The sequence below is a fragment of the Mya arenaria genome, chromosome 7, assembly GCF_026914265.1.
Source record: "Mya arenaria isolate MELC-2E11 chromosome 7, ASM2691426v1".
NCBI lineage: Eukaryota > Metazoa > Mollusca > Bivalvia > Myida > Myidae > Mya > Mya arenaria.
In genome coordinates, this window is record NC_069128.1 from 20,680,246 (window position 1) to 20,705,012 (window position 24,767).

Here is a 24,767-nt window from a genome sequence, read left to right on the forward strand (position 1 = left end):
ACGTGCCCTTAATCGCTCACCTATCCTTAAACCACAATTCCTTAATAGCTCACCTATCCTCAAACCACAGGTCCTTACTCGCTGCCCTATCCTCAAACCACAGGCCCTTACTCGCTGCCCTATCCTCAAACCACAGGCCCTAACTCGCTGCCCTATCCTCAAACCACAGGCCCTAACTCGCTGCCCTATTCTCAAACCACAGGCCCTAACTCGCTGCCCTTTCCTCAAACCACAGGCCCTAACTCGCTGCCCTATCCTCAAACCACAGGCCCTAACTCGTTGCCCTATCTTCAAACCACAGGCCCTAACTCGCTGCCCTATCCTCAAACCACAGGGCCTTACTCGCTGCCGTATCTTCAAACCACAGGCCCTAACTCTCTGCCCTATCCTCAAACCACAGGGCCTTACTCGCTGCCCTATCTTCAAACCACAGGCCCTTACTCGCTGCCCTATCTTCAAACCAAACAGTCCCTACCTCGCTGCCCTATCCTCAAACCACAGGGGCTTACTCGCTGCCCTATCCTCAAACCACAGGCCCTAACTCGCTGCCCTATCCTCAAACCACAGGCCCTAAATCGCTGCCCTATTCTCAAACCACAGGCCCTAACTCGCTGCCCTATCCTCAAGCCACAGGCCCTAACTCGCTGCCCTATCCTCAAACCGCAGGCCCTTACTCGCTGCCCTATCCTCAAACCACAGGTCCTAACTCACACTGTGTTGGTGTTTGCATTATACCATACCAATATAAGGCGGCCAGTCGAGAGATCAAACCTGGGGCCATACTTGCATGTCAGATGCTCTACCAAATGTGATTACCAGCCGCCTTAACTAACTGGGTTTTTGATGTGTTTAGTCTGCTTGTTGCACAAATATCAGTTCATATGGCTCGTAAAACAATAGCTGCAATTGTGTGGTTGTTTGTATTATCCATTAAATAGTTAATGCTACAAAATGCAGCCACATGCAAATACTTTCAAAAAAAATGTATTGTTCAATTCTCAAACTAAAAACTGTATTTGATAAGAAAAGACTTGTCAAGATAATAACATACTTTATTTTTCTACATAATTTTAGATATTTTTGAAATGAACTGATTTGCATTTAAATTCAAAACGCCCGAACAAAACGAAACATGCACCAGGTTTATTTACTGTATATATCACAAATAATATATCTGAAATTAAATAAATACAACAATTTATACAAAATAGTTAAAAGCACTAAATTATTGGTGAAATGCAAGTATCAAAAATGCTCATATTAGGTTATTGTTCAAAAATAGTACTTATTTGATTTTATTTTAGGTCTCCAGGAAATGATGTTAATATCACTTTTTATTTGAAAATCGTAACTTTATGTTTTATAAAAGTTTCTTATATGAGCATTTGATGCATAATTCACTTTCCTCCTGTTCTCACACATGTGACTCAAAACTTGTGCAATGTGACACACACATGAATGACAGACTGCACAAACAGTGGTCAACAAAGCTTTTGATGTTTAAATGATTATTTAAATTAATAAAAGAATACAATAATCTGCAACTTGGAATGCACTGATTTATACTGTTGTTGCTTTACCACAGACCTTATATATCAATACAATGTTCTTACAAACAATTAAGAACCCTTACTTAGTATGCATGAAATTCATGCCTTTGCTTCATGAACTTATACACATTAAATATTGTTTAAACAAATGAAGAATTGTAATAAGAAAATGTTAAATGCATCTGATTGGGACCTTGTCAGACAGATTTATTGAAGTTATACATATTGTTAATCAGTCTGATGGATGTTGTTTCACAGATGTATCTTTTGTTGAAATATTGCATAACTGCAAGTAACATATCTAGCAAACAGGGACGGCAAAAAATAAATTAGAAATTCCCATTATCCCTTGACAAAACATTATCTACAATTTTGTCAGCAAAAAGCAACAAAGAAACATGTTCAAACATACTTCAAATGATCTGTACTCACACACAATTTAAGTTTGTTTTTGATTGTGTTCCACTTCATGGCCGATTGTGTAGAACTTTGTTGATAACTAATTTAACATGGTGATAAACGACATTGTTGATTCCTACCTATTATTCCTTTGTTGCAGAATTATTGTATAAACTGAATACCATGTGGCCGGACTCCTCTACTGCATGCAGTTATTGAAACTGCATTTCCCATATGCTGATAAACCTTCATGTAAAAATCTGGCTGTAGTTTAAATAACTTTGAATATATACACACGACACCTATTAAAATAATTCATACTTAGTCAAGGCCCACAACTCTGCTGTAACTGGAGTTCAAGTTCACATGCTGATAAACATTCATGTAAACTTTCACTGCTGTAGATCAAATACTTTTTGAGAAACATGAAACAACATTGCAGCTCTATATGCTATTGTTTAACTAAGTCGAGGGCCATAACTCTACACACAAAACCTCCGGTGCACAATTGAACATGCTGGTTAATATTCCTGAACAGCTCAATCACTCCCTTTACTGGAAAAAGAGACAAAGTTAATCTCCTAACTGATACTGCAACCTATGGTTTAAACTCATTGTAGAATAAGGTTTTATTTTGCACAATTAATACCGAATGAGAAATACATAGATATCAAGCAATTTACATGACACAAATAGGAGCCTCACTTCACCAGGTTACTTGTAAGAGGTTGACTGTCTATTGTAGCCCATTGGATTATGCAACCATGTGCTAATATCTATTGATGAAAAAATCCCAGTATGGATCAACTAAACAGTTGAATGACAACCAGCGTTGCCCAATGATCACTGTTTAGATTATGAGGAGTTTATGGCCAAATAATGTGAAATAAACACTTCCCGACTCCTCAGGCTGACTTCTGCAATAACCAATGCAATCAGTGTAACAAGCACTTAAATTTAAATCAATGTGTGAGCTAATTTATTGAAATGCAATGAATATCCTTGATAAAGGCTAGATCATAATCTCTAGCATCGATCACAAAGACTTCATCTGTGCCATGAGGTCATCCAGGCTTTGTCCGCTAGTCTCCACCGTATCACCAGAACCAGAATTCTGAAAGGTAATGGGACTTTTTGTTTATTCAGAGGTGAAGACAGAGTATTTTGAAAGTCTTTCCTGAAGAGTTATATATAAACTATTGAACGGAGTCAAAACCTTGTCATCTCAGATGTAAGGTCATGTGACCAAATTAAAACTCCAAATGTTTGTGCGAGTAACCTTTGTACCCAAGTTTGGTAAAATTGTGTGAGAAATGATGGATTAAGAATCATAGCTAACAAACTTATTTCGTTAAATTTTCTAAAGGGCCATAAAGCAGCCAAGTACTGACATTTTCAGGTGCAGGTACGGTGTAGGCCACTTTAAGCCCCTCGGCAAGCTGTATCTGAGAGCCTTCGGCAGCTTCTGATTCCTCGCAGGTAGTTTCAGAGACCAGTTCTATTTCTGAAGGAGAAATCTAAACATTTTACATGCTATAATAATACAAAATTAAAAAGAACTTATATCAATGTCCTGCACTGCGCCAAAAGATCTCAACATTTGCCAAGAAGAAGGTTGAAAGACATGTTCATACTTTAAACCAAATACAAATAGCTTTAATTCTTGAAATTTTATCAATCTATTTTTAAGATAAACTTAAATGCCTTACTTCTGGTTCTAATTTTAGGTCATAATTATTAAATTCAATGTCATTTTTCAGCATAATAATCTTATTTGGATATTATGACAAACTAGAGACATTAAAGGGTGTGGCAAGGGCCTCAAACTGATACTGTTAACAAATTATAAAGTTTGAAGTTGATAACTGCGATGGTTTAAAGTGACGAACAGATGGACAGACAGACATGCAAGAGGTAACGGGTGATTGCTTTAGCGCACAGACAATATATTTTAAATTCAATACTTTTAAATATTTGAAAATAATTAACTCTTGTGAAATTTAACTCCAACTACAGCAGGTATTTGTTTCCTTTACCAAACGGGTTATCCTCATGCACCACCTCTTCTTCCTTCACTTCAAGCTTCTCTGTCTTAGGCTTTGCTGCCTCTCTCTTCTGGAATATATATCATATCATTGATATCATGTACATAATCTACCTTGTAAATGGTCAAGATCAATTAAAAGACGATGATGGGGGTAGTGTTGAAAATCGTTTGTTTATTTCTTAATCACTTAAACACAGCATGGCATGGTCGCAGTAGTTTACATTTAGTTCAAACTTACCTTAAATTCCACATACTTTGTTTTGCATTTTTCTCTTTACTTCGATGATTAACAATACAAGAATCTTATCAACAGTGGCTCTTTTAATATAGATATGTCATATCTTCATGGGTGAAAGTTTGAATTTTTCAAAATACTGAAAATAGGGTGTTTACATAGGGAAAATGCCATTTTTACAATACAATATATACGATAAATATTTTCCAAAATACTGAATTCAGTATCAATACTGAAAACTTTCACCCATGTTTCTTTGACATTCATTTTGGAATAGTGAGAAAATTATATCTATTTCTATCATGGACAAGATGATCAAGTGCATTATTAAGTAAACAAGAGCCGTCGTAAGACAGCGCGCTCGACTACGCCGCTTTGACTTAGAATACAATAACGATGTAATAATACCAAGTTTGGTCTCTTTATGTCAAACCTAACTAAAATTATTTGATACATAAGGTGACTCTGATGCTGCCCTCCCACCAGCCCGCCCAAACAATGACGCAAGTCATTCAAATAACTTGATTTCCCATTATGAAAATGTGGTTAAGAATATACAAATATGCCTTTCAAAGGAAATAATAATAAAATATAAAAAAAATAAAAATTCAAGGGCTATAACTTGTATTTAGGCTTAAAACGGAGTTATGTTTCTTGTTGTAAGATGGTCGTAAATAATTTTGAATTTTATTAAGTGCATTTAATGAACAGTATAGAAGTTTTTTTTATTAAAATCCCAACTTGCCCTTAACTTTTACTTGCCTAAAACTTTAACCTAAGTAAATCAGGGGCCATAACTTGTATTAAGGATATGGAGTTATGTAACCTCATTGGGTCCTGAACAATTGTGTGAAGTATTAAGTCCATTGAATGAAGGGTATAGAAGTTATTAAACAATATCCCAACCTACCCTAAAACGTTAACCTAAGTTCCATAGTCAATCAGGAGCCATTATTTGTATAAAAGATAATATGGAAGTATCTAACCTCATTATGTGATGGCTCTGAACATCTGTGTGAAGTATTAAGTCAATTGAATGAATGGTATTGGAGTTTTAAGTGAAAATCCCAACTTGCCCTAAAACTTTAACCTGCCCTAAAACTTTAACCTAAGTCAATCAGGGGCCATAACTTGTATTTAGGATAATATGGAGTTATGTAACCTCATTGTGGGATGGTCCTGAACAACTGTGTGAAGTATGAAGTCAATTGAACAAAGGATATAGAAGTTATTAATAAATATTCCAACTTGCCCTAAAACTTTAACCCAAGTTCCATAGTCAATCAGGGGCCATAATCTGTGTAAAGAATAATATGGAGTTATCTAACCTCATCATGTGATGGCCCTGAACAACTGTGTGAAGTATTAAGTCAATTGAATGTAGGGTATTGGACTTATAAGTGAAAATCCCAACTTGCCCTAAAATTTTAACCGGACGTCGACGCCGACGCTGGGGCGAGTAGTATAGCCCACCTTTTCTTCGAATAGTCGAGCTAAAAACACACCATTATATCATCATAAACACTGCACAATGTCTAGATCTATTCATCTCCACAAACCTTATATTCTGCCTGTCGTCTGATGCAGTGTCTATCATCACATGTTTCATTTGGCTTCATTGACATAGTTGGGAAGAAGTCCTGTAGAGCATTGTAGCCTAGATAGTGGGTCACTTCACCGAAACCTAGCAGATATCTGGCAAGAAAGAAGAAGTACATTTTATCAACAAGAGTGCCAACTGTCACAAAACACGCCCTTCTAATTTTTGATAGAGGTATGTTTAGCCAATCTTAGAGAGCGGACACTAAAGTTTTTGCCACCTCAAGGGTTATAACTCTGGAGTGACCGAAGCAACATGGCTGGTCATCAAACTTGATCAAGATATTATTCAACACACATTCTGACATTCTGGTTGGAAAAAGGCTTCGTAAAATTAGGTAAATTCTATAAATAAAGGTCAATCATTCTTGAGTGACTAGAGCAATATAGTTGGTCATCAAACTTGATCGAGATATTATGCCAACACACATTCTGACCAAATTTGGCTATGATTGGACAAAGGGTTCTAAAGTTATTGAGGTGACAAGACCCATTTTAGGTAATTTCAGTAATTAAAGGGCCATAACTCTTGAGTAAGTAGAGGGATATGGCTGGTTATCAAACTTGTCCAACATATTATGCCAATACACATTCCGACCGAACAGACAACATACCGGATGAGGCCCAAATCTGCTAGTATGATGCAGGTAAAACTTTAATATGTCCTGTATCAAAATAAACTTTAACAAACATTCACATTTACTCTTAAAATAACACACTCTCAGTTTAAGCGTTTTAACTTCTATAAAATTAAACCAGTGCTTAAGAATACAAGATGTTTGCTGTTACTGAAAAAGGATCTTATGTTAAACTTTCAATAAGTCATCATCGATTGCAAGTCTCAAATTAAGTTGAAAATAAAAATGTATTGCAATACATATTAAAAGCAATACAGCCAAACATTATAATAATAGCACTGAATTCTTTGAAATATGGTGCGATGATTATCTTAGAATTAAACTAAATATGCATAATAAAGAAAAATGAATGTAAATAAAAATATATCTTAAAGGCCATACTTGAGAGTGTTTTGGACGAGGAAGCCTGCAACAACTGCCATGGTTGTAGGCAGACTAGCAGCACATACACCTTCCCGCTTCAGTGTCTTTTCGTCTGTCTTTGTGGCTACGACTAGTGGAGGGGCACACTGCAGAACATTTGTAAATCTGTACTAGTGTCACAATATTATGTACTAATCTTGAAAAACATACCAGGAAGCAAGCAAATAACATGTTGTGTGTCATACTGCCAAGCAAATAACATGTGGTGTAACGTACTGCCAAGCAAATAACATTTTGTGTAACATACCCCAAAACAAGCAGTTTCTCCGGGAATCACAAACTGTATATGACCAGACACTGCATTCTCACTGACACCTGATTCAATCCATATCTGGCCTAGCTCGTTACATGCCTGAAATGAAATCATTAAATAAATATAACCAGAAAATGTAGTCTCACTCGTGACTCCAACCATATCTGCCCTAGCTAGTTGGACACTTGAAATGGAATCATAATCATAATATGACCAGCCACTGCATTCTCACTGACCCCTGACTTGATCCATATCTGGCCGAGCTAGTTAAATACCTGAAATGAAATCACGAACTGTGTGTGTCCAGACACTGCGTATTCACCCCTGAATCCATCTATATCTGGCCTAGCTTGTAACACGCCTGAAATGAAATCACGAACTGTGTGTGTCCAGACACTGCATATTAATCCCTGAATCCATCTATATCTGGCCTAGCTCGTTACATGGCTGAAATGAAATCACGAACTGTGTGTGTCCAGACACTGCGTATTCACCTCTGAATCCATCTGTATCTGGCCAAGCTTGTCTCACGCCTCACATTGCAGTCCGGGGGCAGAGATGGTTGACCCTGCATTGTTGTATTAAGTTTTTTTTACTGTTGATTTTGGTAGCCAAGGGTCTCTATTTTCAGAAACTGCTTGATGACATGTTGTCACCTTTGAGCAATTTGAGAAATTCAAGATGGCGTCCAAGATGGCCGCCATTACATATAAATGACCATAACTCCCTACCTGTTCATCATAGGAAGGTGATTTTTGTCTCTATACCTAGGTTTTAGGGGTCAAGCTATCCATTAGAACTAAGTATTATGTTAATATCGTATTACATAATAGTAATTTCCAAGATGACTGCCAAGATTGCCGCCGTAACACTTAAACTGGCATATATACTATTTACTCCAAATTAGTCGTGAAGGTGTCTATCCCTGAGTATTTTGGAGACACATCTATCTGTATCAGATCAAAGTTCATATACTGATGATGTCATCTACAAATCCAAGATGGCTGCCAGTTTACAAGCACTGGTATATCTTCTATACTATTCAATCTTGGTGGAAAATATGAAAAGGTAAACGACCACAGGTGTTATATTATAACAAATGTTCTTTAATTGTAAATCTGAATTCTCACAGACTACCAAAAGCATATTATACAATTCATAATTAAGGATGGCTACCACTTTACCAAATAATCTACACTGTTGTACATTGTGTTGCCCATGTGCATCACAAAGACATGCAATCAGCTATGATGTCAGGTTACAGCAACCCTGATTATAGCAGGCGCAAAATATTGTGCATTTCATGTTTGCAACTACAAGCACGTGAACTGCATGGAGTAGTACTGTGGCATCCACATTTTATTAGACGTAGTACCATCTGTGGGGCTAGTTCGACTTCATCAGGTAGGGTGACTGGTTGAAGGGAAATGTTTTGGTCATCCTTTACCCAACCATATTCCGTTGAGTCCAACTCTGGTGGATTCTGCGCTTCCTGTGACCGCCATACCAAAGCCTGATAGTGAGCTCTTTTAACATTCTCTTTGAATGCCTCAGTTGTTGGTGGCAAGGTACACAACTTCGGTGTTGATGACCCTTTGCCTGTTTGTGACAGCCATACCTTTAACCTTGTCTCTGACATTGTACTACAGTCTGTTTGTCCATAGCACGCGGAAATGAAGGAGGTAGCCTGTTGAATAACAGATTCCATAGAATGCCCTGGTGCACCCAACAAGTTAAGTGAGTGCCCCGATCGAAGTGTTTTGAGTACAGTAGCCTTTCCAATGTTAAAATAGGAGGCGACGGTGTCACAGCCAGAAAGTGTATGTGCCGGGAGTATTCCTTCGACTATCTGACAATGCTTCTGCACAGTTTTGCCTGTATCAAGCACCGCCCTTCCTTTGATAGGGGACTCCATCAATACAACATTCTTGAGATTTGCCATGTGATGATAATGCAGCAACAGTACAAAGACGTCAGTGTCATCGGCAACAACAGTGATTTTGCTTTCTGCATTTTCCGCGGCACAACTCAAGACCTGTTGGACAATGATGTTATCTGCTTCTTCGTGTGAAGTTGACAGATCTGCCCGTGAGATGACAACTCCACCTTCACTGATTTCGATTGGCACCGGATCTGCTCCTGTTACCACTAACTTGTGATGTTGTGTGTTGTCCTCATGAAACTTCTTATCCTGGACAAAATCATCAACTATCAGTTGCATTAGTTGCTTCTTGTTTTTGGAAGAGGTTAGTACAATCTTCTGCGCTGGAAGTTTACTGTTGACTTGCAAATGATGAGCCCTACTTACACCACTTGCCCTAGATCCTCTGGTAACACTCTTCTCCAAGGAACTACCCAAAGTATTGCTGAGCCATCGAGTACACTAACATTTGCACCACCAGCAACTCTATCAGACACCTCAACTTGGAGAATTTTCTTCAAGGTAGATTTAGATTTCACAATCCTCATATCTCCAGTATCATCAAACATGGACGTTGGAACTGGCGCAAGTTCATGACCAAGCACATCCTTAATGTCAATATCCCGCCCACTAACCTGTAGGCCAATCACCCTTGCGTAAATTAAATTGGTATCCAATACTTTCACAGCTCCGACCTTCACATGCTTCCTTGCATGATCCATAGTAACAACCTTTTTCTTGATGGTTTCATAAAGTCCCTGCGGTAACCGACTTTGGAAAACTGTCATTAGTTCAGTCCCGATTGTGACAGCATTGTGGACATTGACTTCAGTTGAACCAATCTGGCCGCTAACTACATTGACTATACCACTGGGGTGTGCGGCAGAATCTAAAGGATTAATGCAAGTGTCAAGTTTTTGTCTGATTCCATCTCGGTCTTTCTTGTCTTCAGCAATCCTGGCTTTTGCCTCTTCTTTGTGTGTTGTCACCACCTTACTTTGAGTGTCCTCATCCATCATGTCATCCAGATCAGATTCCAACCTGCTGCATGCTTGCAAACTAAGGGCCCATACCTTCAGCGTTTCTGGCTTAAGCGTGATGCCAACTATCCCCCCAGGAGCATGCCCATACCGCATGAAGGTCGTCTCAATCATCATGTCGCTCCAGATGCCATTCCATAAGCCAGCAGAATGGTGCATAACATGCTCACCCTTCATAAAGTGTGACAACACCTCTTGTGGTAGCCGTTCCATCTCACGAAGGTAGCACAACCCATATCTCGCATAGTTCACATGCCCCGCAGCAAAGAAGTATGGTAGCATTTGCTTGTAGGTTGCCAGATGAAGTGGCCAGTCACCTTCGCACTCAGCCCGTACGAACATCATGGTGAGCAGGACAGGTTTAATCAAGACATCGACCCAAAGTTTGGTAGTTTGACTCTTGCTGGTTTCGGTTTCGAGAATTTGCATGAGGTCACCACTGCAATATAGTGGTTTATCCTGAATGATTCTGCGAAGTGCCTCTTCAGCTACCATTACATAATACTTAGTTCTTATGGATAGCTTGACCCCTAAAACCTAGGTATAGAGACAAAAATCACCTTCCTATGATGAACAGGTAGGGATTTATGGTCATTTATATGTAATGGCGGCCATCTTGGACACCATCTTGAATTTCTCAAATTGCTCAAGGGTGACAACATGCCATCAAGCAGTTTCTGAAAATAGAGACCCTTGGCTACCAAAATCAACAGTAAAAAAAACTTAATACAACAATGCAAGGTTAAGGGGAAAAATGGCAGTTGGCTCCCAGACTATATAAGATAGTTTAGTTTGTTAAATGTTAATTTATCTTAGCATTATTTCAAAGGTAGCTAATGATGTAATTCTGATATTACTTTTGAAAAAGAGGTTTTTAGTGTCCTTTCTTGAATGAATGTAGGACACCAATACCAAACTTCACATCCATAATTTACTTACTGTGTTTATGGCCATGCGAGCCTCAAAGTTGTCAACACAGCTCAACACCAGGTCTACTGGCTGACCAGCCTTAAGGCCACCTTGTCTGCAAATGTACAGGAAATTTACACTCTATTATAAATATTGTTTATTTTTCCATTTGATCATATTGAGAGAAATTAGTCCATGCTTTATTAAGTTAAATAAGTTTGTTGTCTTCATAAGTAGAATCAATAAAAGACAGGCCTCTACTGGCCATGTATTGTCTATAAAAGACAGGCCTCTGCTGGCCATGTATTATCTATAAAAGACAGGCCTCTACTGGCCATGTATTATCTATAAAAGACAGGCCTCTGCTGGCCATGTATTATCTATAAAAGACAGGCCTCTGCTGGCCATGTATTATCTGTAAAAGACAGACCTCTGCTGGCCATGTATTATCTATAAAAGACAGGCCTCTGCTGGCCATGTATTGTCTATAAAAGACAGGCCTCTGCTGGCCATGTATTGTCTATAAAAGACAGGCCTCTGCTGGCCATGTATTATCTATAAAAGACAGACCTCTGCTGGCCATGTATTGTCTATAAAAGACAGGCCTCTGCTGGCCATGTATTATCTATAAAAGACAGACCTCTGCTGGCCATGTATTGTCTATAAAAGACAGGCCTCTACTGGCCATGTATTATCTATAAAAGACAGGCCTCTACTGGCCATGTATTATCTATAAAAGACAGGCCTCTGCTGGCCATGTATTATCTATAAAAGACAGGCCTCTGCTGGCCATGTATTATCTGTAAAAGACAGGCCTCTGCTGGCCATGTATTATCTGTAAAAGACAGGCCTCTGCTGGCCATGTATTATCTATAAAAGACAGACCTCTGCTGGCCATGTATTCTCTATAAAAGACAGGCCTCTGCTGGCCATGTATTGTCTATAAAAGACAGGCCTCTGCTGGCCATGTATTGTCTATAAAAGACAGGCCTCTGCTGGCCATGTATTATCTATAAAAGACAGACCTCTGCTGGCCATGTATTGTCTATAAAAGACAGGCCTCTGCTGGCCATGTATTATCTATAAAAGACAGACCTCTGCTGGCCATGTATTGTCTATAAAAGACAGGCCTCTACTGGCCATGTATTGTCTATAAAAGACAGGCCTCTGCTGGCCATGTATTATCTATCAAAGACAGGCCTCTACTGGCCATGTATTATCTATAAAAGACAGGCCTCTACTGGCCATGTATTATCTATAAAAGACAGGCCTCTACTGGCCATGTATTATCTATAAAAGACAGGCCTCTACTGGCCATGTATTATCTATAAAAGACAGGCCTCTGCTGGCCATGTATTATCTATAAAAGACAGGCCTCTGCTGGCCATGTATTATCTATAAAAGACAGGCCTCTGCTGGCCATGTATTATCTATAAAAGACAGGCCTCTGCTGGCCATGTATTATCTATAAAAGACAGGCCTCTGCTGGCCATGTATTATCTATAAAAGACAGACCTCTGCTGGCCATGTATTATCTATAAAAGACAGACCTCTGCTGGCCATGTATTATCTATAAAAGACAGACCTCTGCTGGCCATGTATTATCTATAAAAGACAGACCTCCGCTGGCCATGTATTATCTATAAAAGACAGACCTCTGCTGGCCATGTATTATCTATAAAAGACAGACCTCTGCTGGCCATGTATTATCTATAAAAGACAGGCCTCTGCTGGCCATGTATTATCTATAAAAGACAGACCTCTACTGGCCATGTATTATCTATAAAAGACAGGCCTCTGCTGGCCATGTATTATCTATAAAAGACAGGCCTCTGCTGGCCATGTATTATCTATAAAAGACAGGCCTCTGCTGGCCATGTATTATCTATAAAAGACAGGCCTCTGCTGGCCATGTATTATCTATAAAAGACAGGCCTCTGCTGGCCATGTATTATCTATAAAAGACAGGCCTCTGCTGGCCATGTATTATCTATAAAAGACAGGCCTCTGCTGGCCATGTATTATCTATAAAAGACAGGCCTCTGCTGGCCATGTATTATCTATAAAAGACAGGCCTCTGCTGGCCATGTATTGTCTATAAAGGACAGGCCTCTGCTGGCCATGTATTGTCTATAAAAGACAGACCTCTGCTGGCCATGTATTGTCTATAAAAGACAGACCTCTGCTGGCCATGTATTGTCTATAAAAGACAGACCTCTGCTGGCCATGTATTATCTATAAAAGACAGGCCTCTGCTGGCCATGTATTATCTATAAAAGACAGGCCTCTGCTGGCCATGTATTATCTTTTAAGCATGAGTAAACTTGTGCTTCAAAATTGGACAAAGATACATTCAAACCATATATCCAAAAATACATTATTATAAATTGAACAAGCTTATTAAATTCATTTAATTTGTAATACATAAACTGGAATCTACATTAAAGGAGATCCAGCACAGCCAACCCTTTTTTTTAGTAGAACAAGGTTTGTTAATTAGTAGAACAAGGTTTGTTAATTAGTAGAACAAGGTTTGTTAATTGACAATTATTAAGCTTAACACAAGTGTTTTGTCTCCAGTAACATGAATACTAAGTTTCATTTGATTATACTGATCAATGTTTAAAGTTTATCCATGATAAAAGTTTTGAACAACATGGATGCTGACAATAACTGTAAAAACAGCTGGATTTTTTTTATAAACTGAAGAGCTTAAAATATTTCAAATTATCGTACTTGATTCTGTCCATGAAGTGGGTGAAGTTCTCCATGGTAGTGATGTTGTAGTTGTACGTCTCAAACTCAACGTCAGGATTTATCTCCCTTGAATAGACAAAGGCAGATACTTTAAATATCTAACATGCATATGCTATCTTCCAGTGTAAAGTATCAGCTAGGGCTCTGAGTCTCCCTTGCCAAGTTGGGAATGCAGCGATGCAGCCTGAACTACAGTCATATGCACAGTGTGAGGTCAGCCTCTTTGTAACCAGGGCTTCTACCTGAACCATGGGTATTTCATTGGTTAATCTAGTGACACAATCTGGTAGATCTAGTGACCAATTTGGTAGATCTTGGTAGATCTAGTGACCAATTAGGGAGATACTGGTAGATCTAGTGACACAATCTGGTAGATCTAGTGACCAATTTGGTAGATCTTGTGACCAATTAGGGAGATATTGGTAGATCTAGTGACCAATTTGGTAGATCTTGGTAGATCTAGTGACTAATTAGGGAGATATTGGTAGATCTAGTGACCAATATGGTAGATCTAGTGACCAATTTGGTAGATCTAGTGACCAATTAGGGAGATATTGGTAGATCTAGAAACACAATCTGGTAGATCTAGTGACACAATCTGGTAGATCTAGTGACCAATTTGGTAGATCTTGGTAGATCTAGTGACCAATTAGGGAGATATTGGTAGATCTAGTGACCAATATGGTAGATCTTGGTAGATCTAGTGACCAGTTTGATATTTATAGTGACCAATTTGGTAGATCTAGTGACCAATTTGGTAGATCTAATCACCAATTAGGGAGATCAAGTGACCAACAAGGGAGATCTATTTGGTAGATCTAGGTAGACCCAATGACTTATTTGAACAATCAAGTTTTCCTGGAAAAGATGAATACAATGCATGTAGAAAAATGACTCACAGAAGAATTAATGAACATCTCTCATCAAAACCTATTCCTATTAGGTGCTTCATTTGTCATAGTGACAGGTTGCCCATAGCATATGACTAATTGATTTTCAAATATAATACATAGAGGATATTGCATGTATTGTCATTCATTACAGACTCTATTAAATTTTCTGAAATTGATCTAAATGAGCCTTGATAAATTTAATTCATATTGATTGACCACCAATATTATTTTATATCATACATAGTAGTTGATGACTTATTTGCTTCATACATAAACCACAAAATGCATAAAACTAAGTTATTCTACTAATAAATCAATGCTTACTTAAGAGTCTTTTCCGCGGCCTCCACTTTACACATTCCTGACTGATGGGGCTGGTAGAATAGTCGGTTCATGTTTGCAAGCTCAACCTTGTCGTAGTCAAAAAGAAGCAGCTGGAAATAGATGGAAAGAGAAACGTTTCAAATAGGTTGAGTCTACCAAAACATGAGCGCAGCATTGCAGGAAGGATAACAACAGTTTTCAACAATTATAATACAGGATTTAGCAAACTGCATACATGAAGGTAATACTTATATAATAATCAAATGTGCAACACACTAAGATAGGGAAACCGCAGTGAAGCTGCTAACACACCACTGATGTCAGGAACAAGCACTTACCTTTCCAATGCCACATCTTGCCAACATCTCCGCAGTGAAGCTGCCAACACTACACTGATATCAGGAACAAGCACTTACCTTTCCCATGCCACATCTTGCCAACATCTCCACAGTGAAGCTGCCAACACCACACTGATATCAGGAACAAGCACTTACCTTTCCCATGCCACATCTTGCCAACATCTCCACAGTGATGCTGCCAAAACTACACTGATATCAGGAACAAGCACTTACCTTTTCCATGCTTGTCTACATCTTGCCAACATCTCCGCAGTGACGCTGCCAACACCACACTGATATCAGGAACAAGCACTTACCTTTCCCATAATACATCTTGCCAACATCTCCGCAGTGACGCTGCCAACACCACACTGATATCAGGAACAAGCACTTACCTTTCCCATAATACATCTTGCCAACATCTCCGCAGTGATGCTGCCAACACCACACTGATATCAGGAACAAGCACTTACCTTTCCCATGCCACATCTTGCCAACATCTCTGCAGTGACGCTGCCAACACTACACTGATATCAGGAACAAGCACTTAACTTTCCAATTCCACATCTTGCCAACATATCTGCAGTGAAGCTGCCAACACTACACTGATATCAGGAACAAGCACTTAACTTTCCAATGCCACATCTTGTCAACATATCTGCAGTGACGCTGCCAACACTACACTGATATCAGGAACAAGCACTTAACTTTCCAATGCCACATCTTGTCAACATATCTGCAGTGACACTGCCAACACTACACTGATATCAGGAACAAGCACTTACCTTTCCAATGCCACATCTTGTCAACATATCTGCAGTGACACTGCCAACACTACACCGATATCAGGAACAAGCACTTACCTTTCCAATGCCACATCTTGTCAACATATCTGCAGTGACACTGCCAACACTTCACTGATATCACCAACAAGCACTTACCTTTCCAATGCCACATCTTGCCAACATCTCTGCAGTGACGCTGCCAACACCACCCACTCCTACTACCACTACTGCGAAGTCTCGAATTTTCTGCAAACAGATTATTGATAGAATATAACCATATATTATATTAACCCATTGCTCGTTGTCATTTAACCAGTCAATTGAACAATTTAGGGATTATGTTTTGTCAATAGTAAATAGCACGACTGTCATGGTTGTATTTTCCAATGGACTGTTTTCACTACCTCTCAAACAACCTCAGGCAATTGACTTATGTGGAGTGAAGATTCAATTGCATCATGTTAAGTACATTCCTAAATATTTGGAATAATTATATTGGAGGGAGTGAAAGATGAGTAGCTAATCCCGAGGCAGAGCTTTCATGGGCACTATAAGGATTAAGTGTTAAGAATGTGTCCAGATGCATACTTTAGGTCACAATAGTAACCATACATGTATTAAAAAAATCATCTTCACTAAATCTTTCCCAGAATTCTAGAGACATTGTGACTAGCTATAAAAGACACACTATTGGCAGCCATCTTGGATTCTTCCGCAAAACACCTATGAAGAATAATAACAAGCGCTCGGATACGGGCCCACATAGGGGGTAGTGTTTAAAAGCTCTGGTGGTTCCACATACATTTGAAAGAAGTCCAGTGCAGAAATACAATCATACAGTGCTGTAACATAGGTGGCAGCATTAGACAGAGATAGGGATTGTTTTCTCATTTTAATATAATATATACATATATATAACTTTTAGAAATGTATAATCATATCCCCGTAAAAAGTTCGCCACCTCTGACTCATACCGCCATCTATGTCCAATGCAAGCAAATTTAAAACCTTTTTAAGTTTATACAATCAAAGAAATATGAGAATCATAATATAAAATATAAATGACTTTCATAAACATTATCATTTAAAAAAGTCTCATAATTTATGACCACATCCTGTTTTGATAACTATGATAACTGCAAAAAAGAATTTGGTCAATGTGTTTGCAAAGTCTTTACTTCTTGCAATAAAACTAGAAAAAATATGAATAATCACTTGAACAAATGAATAGCTATGTTAAAAGTCACGAACCTCATAATTATCTACTATGCCCATCCTTTTTAAGGCCATCAGCCGACTGAAAACAAAATGACAAAATGATGTACAAATGAAAGTTAAGTTTTTAATAAAGTCTAACAGACAGTACAGTCGCAGTAACACAGTATATCCTATGAGAAATGACCATACCCATTTTTTTTTAATTTCATGCCTTTAAACCTCTGATTAAAGAGGAAATAAATTTCAGCCACATCCAGTGACTCTGGGTCCTGTTTGAAATTGGATTTTTATGTTCAATAAAAGACAAACATTAGACAAACCATAAGAACATTCATGCTGGTTATCAAACATAATTCTTCATTTTCTAAACACATATGTTCATAAATAGTTCAAATCAAGCCTGTGTCTAGTGCAACTCGACCCTTAGTATCTTGCAAAAGCTATTGACTCTCGAGTCTTTTTTCACCCTTTTTTCATTAAAATTTGAAATATAAATCCTTATTGAAGCATTTTGAAGGGGCTAAACATCAGATAATACTAGTGCAAGAAAGAAAGAAAAATAGTTAAAAACTTACATAAAATTGATATTGTTGAGTAACAACGCATTGAACCTTACTTACTGATGTATCACATCGCTTAAAACACATGTATCTTTTGCAATCATTAGGTTTCTAATTCGAAATTTTCTGGGTTTGTCTAACATGTAAATCCCAGATAAATTAAACAAGTGTCGGTAAATGTATCTGTACTTATCATGCGACTTTCACATGCTAAATATACACACTATAAACTGGGAAAACATTATGCGCTATTTCAAACGGTTCAACTCAGCTGAGACAGCGAAAAGTACTTCTTTAATCATGTAAAATGATGTATCATTGGCCTAGTACAAGATCGTATTGACAAAGATATGCTTGTAAAGCTCCTTTAAATTAAGTATACAATATCTTGTCTTATCTTAAAAGCTATATTTGATTATTTCTGATATCTTCAGCCAATTTCATGCTACACTTCCAACTAAGGGTTTTGAGCAGATTTTGATATTGGCCTCAATTTTTCCTTACCCTGGACATTATCTTTTTAAACTATTTTTCACTTAGCCTTGCAATATAAGCATTTAACACACCACTTTCATTTCAATAATTTTCTCCACATCCCCCAGTGTCAAGTCAATGGAATATTTGGCATTGCTTAGTGCTAATTAACAGAAATAAAGGTACAGTACACTCAACGAGTTAGACCCTTTTTCCGTTTCCCTCCGCGGATTTTTGCTATCGCGGCCAACACAATGATTTTATCGACTGTTCGCATTCCTCGGAGTTTGAATTTAAGGCCCTCGGAGGGTGATCAGTCGACCGAAGAATAACGAACTCAGCGTTTCTCGAAAGGGTTAACTTCGCGAAACTCTAAGGACACTAGATAAGAATCTACGCTAAAGTTATATTTATTTTATTAACATTTTCAACCGATTACGACGGCTCCAGTAAATTGCTATTATTATTTTTCCTCTGCCCGTTTTGCATGAATTAGCTTACCACAAGAATGCAGTCATATTTCACTAGTTGCACAAGTATCTTATAAACGTGTTTTGCTAATGACTGATAAACACATTTCTTCCGAGAAATTCTAGGTTACACATTTTCTGAAAATCAGGAGGTCAAACACGCGTTCAAAGTTCACAGCGCATGGTTTTGAAGGCCTTCTTGCCTCGTTTTCTGTGGAAATTCCATGAAACGTCATAGCTATTTTTAACCACCAATAATAAATAGTATATTCTACATTGTATTGACCACGCGCTTGATGTCAGAGGTCATGGTTCAGAATCGTGTCAATAGTCGGCTGCTTTATGATGCAATAACTTAGTAGATATACTTATATACTATATGATTCAATGTTTATAATTCAAGACAATATTCAATTGGCGTTTACGGACATAAATACAAATTAAACGTTGGTACATGTAAGAATCTTTTACGCTTAACAATGTGGATAAGCATAAAAATAAATAACTTTTAAACAAGAATGATTTCTTGCTTATCTGATTAGACTCAGAGTTCCGCCGCGGGATCGTAAAATCGGACGATTCTCAGCACTATCGTTCATATTAAACTCGGCGGTAAGCCAGCCACTCGGAGGAACTCGGGGGGATTTTAGCGAGGGCAACAGTTTTACCCTCGGAGGAAACCAGTGATCATCGACTTTATCCCTCGGAGTGAGCGAGGAAAGTGGGTGTAACTCGTTGAGTGTACTGTAGCTGTTTTTAATTTTCTGAAGTCTATTTCTTTGTTCATGTCAGTCAAATATAATTCTAGTCAATTTTATTAAAATTGTAATAACTCATACCCTAAAAGAATTCTTGATCTATCTATCCAACTTATTCACACTTATCTAAATTCTGAATACCCTGGTCAAACTTGTCATGTGTGAATATAAATAATATTCAAGCAACCTAATTATCAAATGTGGGGGATGGGATCCTTAAGCTTCACAATCGGATGAAAGCCATTCCACGAGCGCGTCACAATTTACAAGCTTCTTTCAGAACATGAGGCACTAATTAAAATGGTGATACGCATACCACCATGTTTGCTATGATATACCGGAATACATCCCCTCAATTTACCGCCATAACACAATTTCTGCCATGAAGGCAAAGCGTTTTTTTACAGTGTACAAGTAATTGTTATTTAGCCATGTTGTTAAGGACAGTGTTCAATTCTTGATAGGCAGTACTAGTAAATAAGATTTAAAATTTATCCCCATGCTAGTTTCTTAATGGTTAAAATTTGCCTTTCAGGTACTGTTCTGATATGTCACATATATTTTACTGGGGTTCCGGGTTTACTGCATTAAAGCATAATTTCACCAGTCACAAACATTGTTTTATTTATTACATAGATATTCAAAGATGTTGTGTTAATGTGAATATAATATTTCGTTTCAAATAGTCTCAGATAAAATGTTTCATCATCTTGTCATGTATACCTGTATGGATTAGAATCTACGACTTCTGAACTCATTTGAGAAATTTTCTGTCTGATCACTTGTCGATTTTTCTGTTTTTCTGCTTCGAGCTCATTTTCAAGCTGTCGAATCTTCTTCTGCAGTTCTTCAACGCTCGACATGTTGATATCTTAGTTTCTAAACACTAATAGTATTTAACAATATGTTAAAATATGGTTGTGACAGGTACTGAGACGTGTTGACATTTGACAGGAAGTGAGTGTAAATCGTAAACATTCAATTTTAACCCAAAGAAAATGAAATACGGCGCCATTCAAAAGCTGCGCACAACAATTCTTAAAACTCCACGCAGCGGTTACTTTCCTTGTTTGCTAGCATCTCACAAATATAATAATTTTAAAAAGTAATTTGGTAATTTAAGTAAAACGTTTCAAATAAAACCGTCATTTTCTATCTTTCTGTATTAAAATTTTGACTGAACACTTTTTTTTACCAATATATTAAAAAATGCGGACGTATTACATTTTTTAAAAAAAAATGGATAAAGAAGTAAAAATCAATGTTAATAACCTATACGTCGATCAAACTTTTACCAGTATTTCATTTCATCAGCACCTTAAAAGGCATCCATCAAGACACGAGGGCTCTGAGAAGATGATGCTTCTATGAAGTAATATGTCGATGAAAACGGGGTTTAAATGGTTTGAAATATATTTTTTTACGGGTTTGAGAACGGTGTATATCATATTTCTCTAGATGGGATCATTTGATAAAGAAGAACATTTTCCTGTCATATGGCACTTTTTTTGTTCGTGGTGTCACTTCTTTACAAAACATGTGCTTGGACGGCAACATGGACGGCATGTCTATCATGTACATTTTAGACGTCTTAGCTGCCTTTTACTATTTTAAAGTATGAACAAACACATTGACTTGAACATATTCTAAAGGCAGATAAACTATAGCGCTTTAATGTTGATTTTTGATAACACAAATACTTTCGTTTACAGTTTACTGAAAACAACGCGATTTCGGGTATCGTGTGAGGTTTGTATGTTAATTATTATTCCATATCCATTTTTTTAAATAGCCTCGTGAGAGTCTACTCTCTCTTACTGACCTGATAGATAGCCATGAAATAACACGCACGGTCATTAAGTGGCGAGTTTCAGATGTTTAGTTAAGAAGTACGCTTGTGATTAAATACAATCAAAATACAGAAGATTAGTTTGGTAACGGCACAACACATTAAATATTCACAGACCGATATTATAGTTATGTCCAATGGACATATTGTGTGTAGCTATTTTAGAGAATATTACCTGAGACCGTATGACCTGATATTTTTAAATTATTCTTTAAAAGGATAACTAATACGTGTAAAATCACATTTATTGAGTCACATCATGCGTCAAATTTTGTGCTATACCGTATATGAATGTTCTATCCTATCATAAAACTTCTTATTTTCTGATCATAAGCTCATCATTTTTCTGTATAGCAAATTTGTGAGCTGATTCGGGGTTGTCTTGAAATTGCCATTGCAACTCACTGAAATGAAAACTTTTTACACTGCACCTGCATATTAGCTGCGTCTTTAGTTTCGTCGTCGTTTTTTTGCTCCCTTTCACGCTGCCTAATTGGAACTCTAGAGCTGCTAACACCATCTGCAATTCAGTGTCGCAGCCCAGGCTTGTGTTCAATATTCATATCTAATTATGGCATTGCTTCAATCAAACGATCTATCTGACTTGCCGGATTCTTGAAATTCATAAACCAACATAATGCATTTGTGATGTGTTCGTACAAGAGATGATGTACAGTACAAAAAGTATTTGTAGTTCTTCAAAAAGTACACCTATTTTATAAAGAAAACATTATTTTCTGGTCACACAGTATCTCTGTTCAAACAAACGCTATCACACGTTCTTTGCCATCAGATTTCTGTGAAATTACAGCAACGAGATCATCGAGATTCTGAGATCACATGCACATGTCACCTCGGCCATTTTACATCGAAAAAGAGACTGTATGTATATGGACGGTTTACAATTATTTATGAATGTTTTACATTTAACTACGCTGCATATAGATCGCGATCAGTTAAGCCGAAGATCTTTAATATTAGGAATCTCAATTATCTATGCAATAAAACACTTCACCGCGAATCAATCTGATCTAAGTAATACAAATTACACGTTAAAGGGGCTGTACTCCGTATGATGAACTAGCGAAAAGAAAGAAAATTGTCGAAAACTGACATAAACTTGGTATTGATAAGTACAATGCTCGTTTTCGATGTAAAATGGCCGAGGTGCTCCAATTGGATTGCACTTATTGAGTTGCCATCTTGTATCGAGTCACGTTACTGGACGTGCACGCTTGTGGCAAGCAATCAGAGTTGTATATATTTTGGCATTTCGCTAGAGGAAAAAACAAAAGCCGGCACACGGTGGCTATTTACAATGTACATGACACTATGTAAATAAAACAAAAATGGTACATGTAAAATTCAATTTGTACGCTTGAACTAATCTTTAAAGTTGAAGGAAATCAAATTGCAATAAGGCAAACGTTAAATTTGTGGGCTAACACTACGAAAAAATGCCCGTGTATTTGATGGCACGATGTTACAAACGTTTAAACCCTAAGCTGATGTTAGAGTGTTTCAAATTAAAATATTTCTAGAGTTATTTTACTTAATTTTATGAACAAACACCAAACAGCAACTGGCAAATATTCCTTTAGACATGTTTTGTAAATAAAAGGCGACAACAATTTTCTGTTGCGTTACTAACGTTTACGGGTATCAAGCATTTCCAGTCACATCGTTTAATGCTGTTTAATCATTGTAACAAGCATGCACAAACACATAATTTTATTCGACGTATGATCTTAGGAAATGTGTATTAGCTCATTTTACCCATTAGCATTTATTCTTTATATATGACACTATTTGATAAAAGTATTGTATTGAATTGACCTGTTTTTAAACAGCTTTCAATATTTCACGGCTCGCCAATCGTTTTCGTTTTTTGATTTATTTTATTTTTCTGCTTTTATTTTTCGTGTGTAATATTAGCATGTGAAACAAAACCACTACGGGTAAAAGAACGGCGAAAACCGGGCGGGCGGGTTTTTGAGCGGTTATGCATGCGGGCGTATATCGTAAATAATTATGCGTTAAAGATTTTTATCCATGTCATAAATTAAATACTTTTTGTCCTATTTATGTGATTTCAATTTAATGTTGTCATAATTTCCAGTTGTACAGAGACCGAGGGAGGTAGTCTGTAGTTTTCATAATCGTAGTCTTTGGCGTTGACCCTGTGCCATTAAACGGGCGTTATTTTGAAACAATTGTGCTTGTTTCTGTAGATTTTCATTTACATATTTGTCAGAATATATGTGAGCATGTTGCATGAATGTTGGTCACCTGAGTCACCTCGGGTAAAAAAAACTAGGTCACTAGGTAAAAATTCAGTCATAAATTCAACTTTTAAATCTATTTTTCAAATAACTTGCACACCGTTCTTTTCTGCATGATATCTTAGACACATATTCTTTTAAATAAACTAGATTACAAGATCGAAATGGAAGCTAAAATGATTTTCAGCCGCCACCAACTAACCATACATCATTTTGTCAAAATCAAAATCCGGCCAAATTGCAGCGTTCCGGATTGCCCCTTGTTTATGTTTTAACATCCATCTTTGTTAGTTATTTTCATGAATATATCATGTTCTTATATTGATAGTCCTGAACATGTAGAAGGGCATATCAAGCATATAAATAGAAGATCTCAATTCAGTGTTTATTTTGTATCGAATTTATTATATGAGTTCATTTTAAAACGATAAACACGGGGCTCTCACGAGTTTAATTAATTGGATACAGAAAAAACTTTTATTTGTTATTGTATTTATAACATAACTCATTAAGTTCACATGCTCGTGTCCTAGCGCGAAGATTTTTCATCAGGGGACATTATGCTGCTTCATCCACAGCAAAGAAAATAGTCACACATAAAAAACATTTTATTAAGTATAAAAAACATTAATCATGTCTCAAATATCAACTTTTTTTCTCAAGTTACACTTAAAGACAACACAAATACATATTTCAAACCATTTAAATAAAGTATGATCAAAAGTAAGAGCAATGTCATAAATGCGTGACGTCATCAATAATCATGGCATTGTCAATGTCACTAACGCTTTCAATGGTGCGAATTAGCTTTCTTGCTGGCAGATTACCACATGTTATTTTTTTGTGATTTTGATGGATGGGAACATGGATATTACCTCCGTGAATTGGAGCACCAACAATGTTGTAAAAACACAAAAAAAAACAGTATGATTTGATGTGAAATCAGTGACTGTGTGAACTTCAGCATTGCTGGGAAACTGCCTACACTGAACATTTTGCATGGAAGTAAACGTGGTATTTTCACTGGAAATGTTGGATATTTCTT

General features: G+C 37.3%; 1 protein-coding gene across 1 annotated transcript; it reads right to left on the reverse strand.

The window, feature by feature from the left end:
- Positions 1–1,031: 1,031 nt before the first annotated feature.
- Positions 1,032–20,559, reverse strand: LOC128241636 (ubiquitin-like modifier-activating enzyme 5). Its single transcript, XM_052958648.1, has 12 exons — positions 20,315–20,559; positions 17,363–17,408; positions 16,268–16,357; positions 14,989–15,098; positions 13,751–13,837; positions 11,045–11,129; positions 7,139–7,243; positions 6,850–6,977; positions 5,791–5,926; positions 3,986–4,064; positions 3,341–3,453; positions 1,032–3,063 (listed from the first exon to the last, which is right to left on the reverse strand). Exons 1-12 carry the CDS (start codon positions 20,452–20,454, stop codon positions 2,986–2,988), a joined length of 1,197 nt encoding a protein of 398 aa, XP_052814608.1. The 5' UTR covers positions 20,455–20,559; the 3' UTR covers positions 1,032–2,985.
- Positions 20,560–24,767: the final 4,208 nt, after the last annotated feature.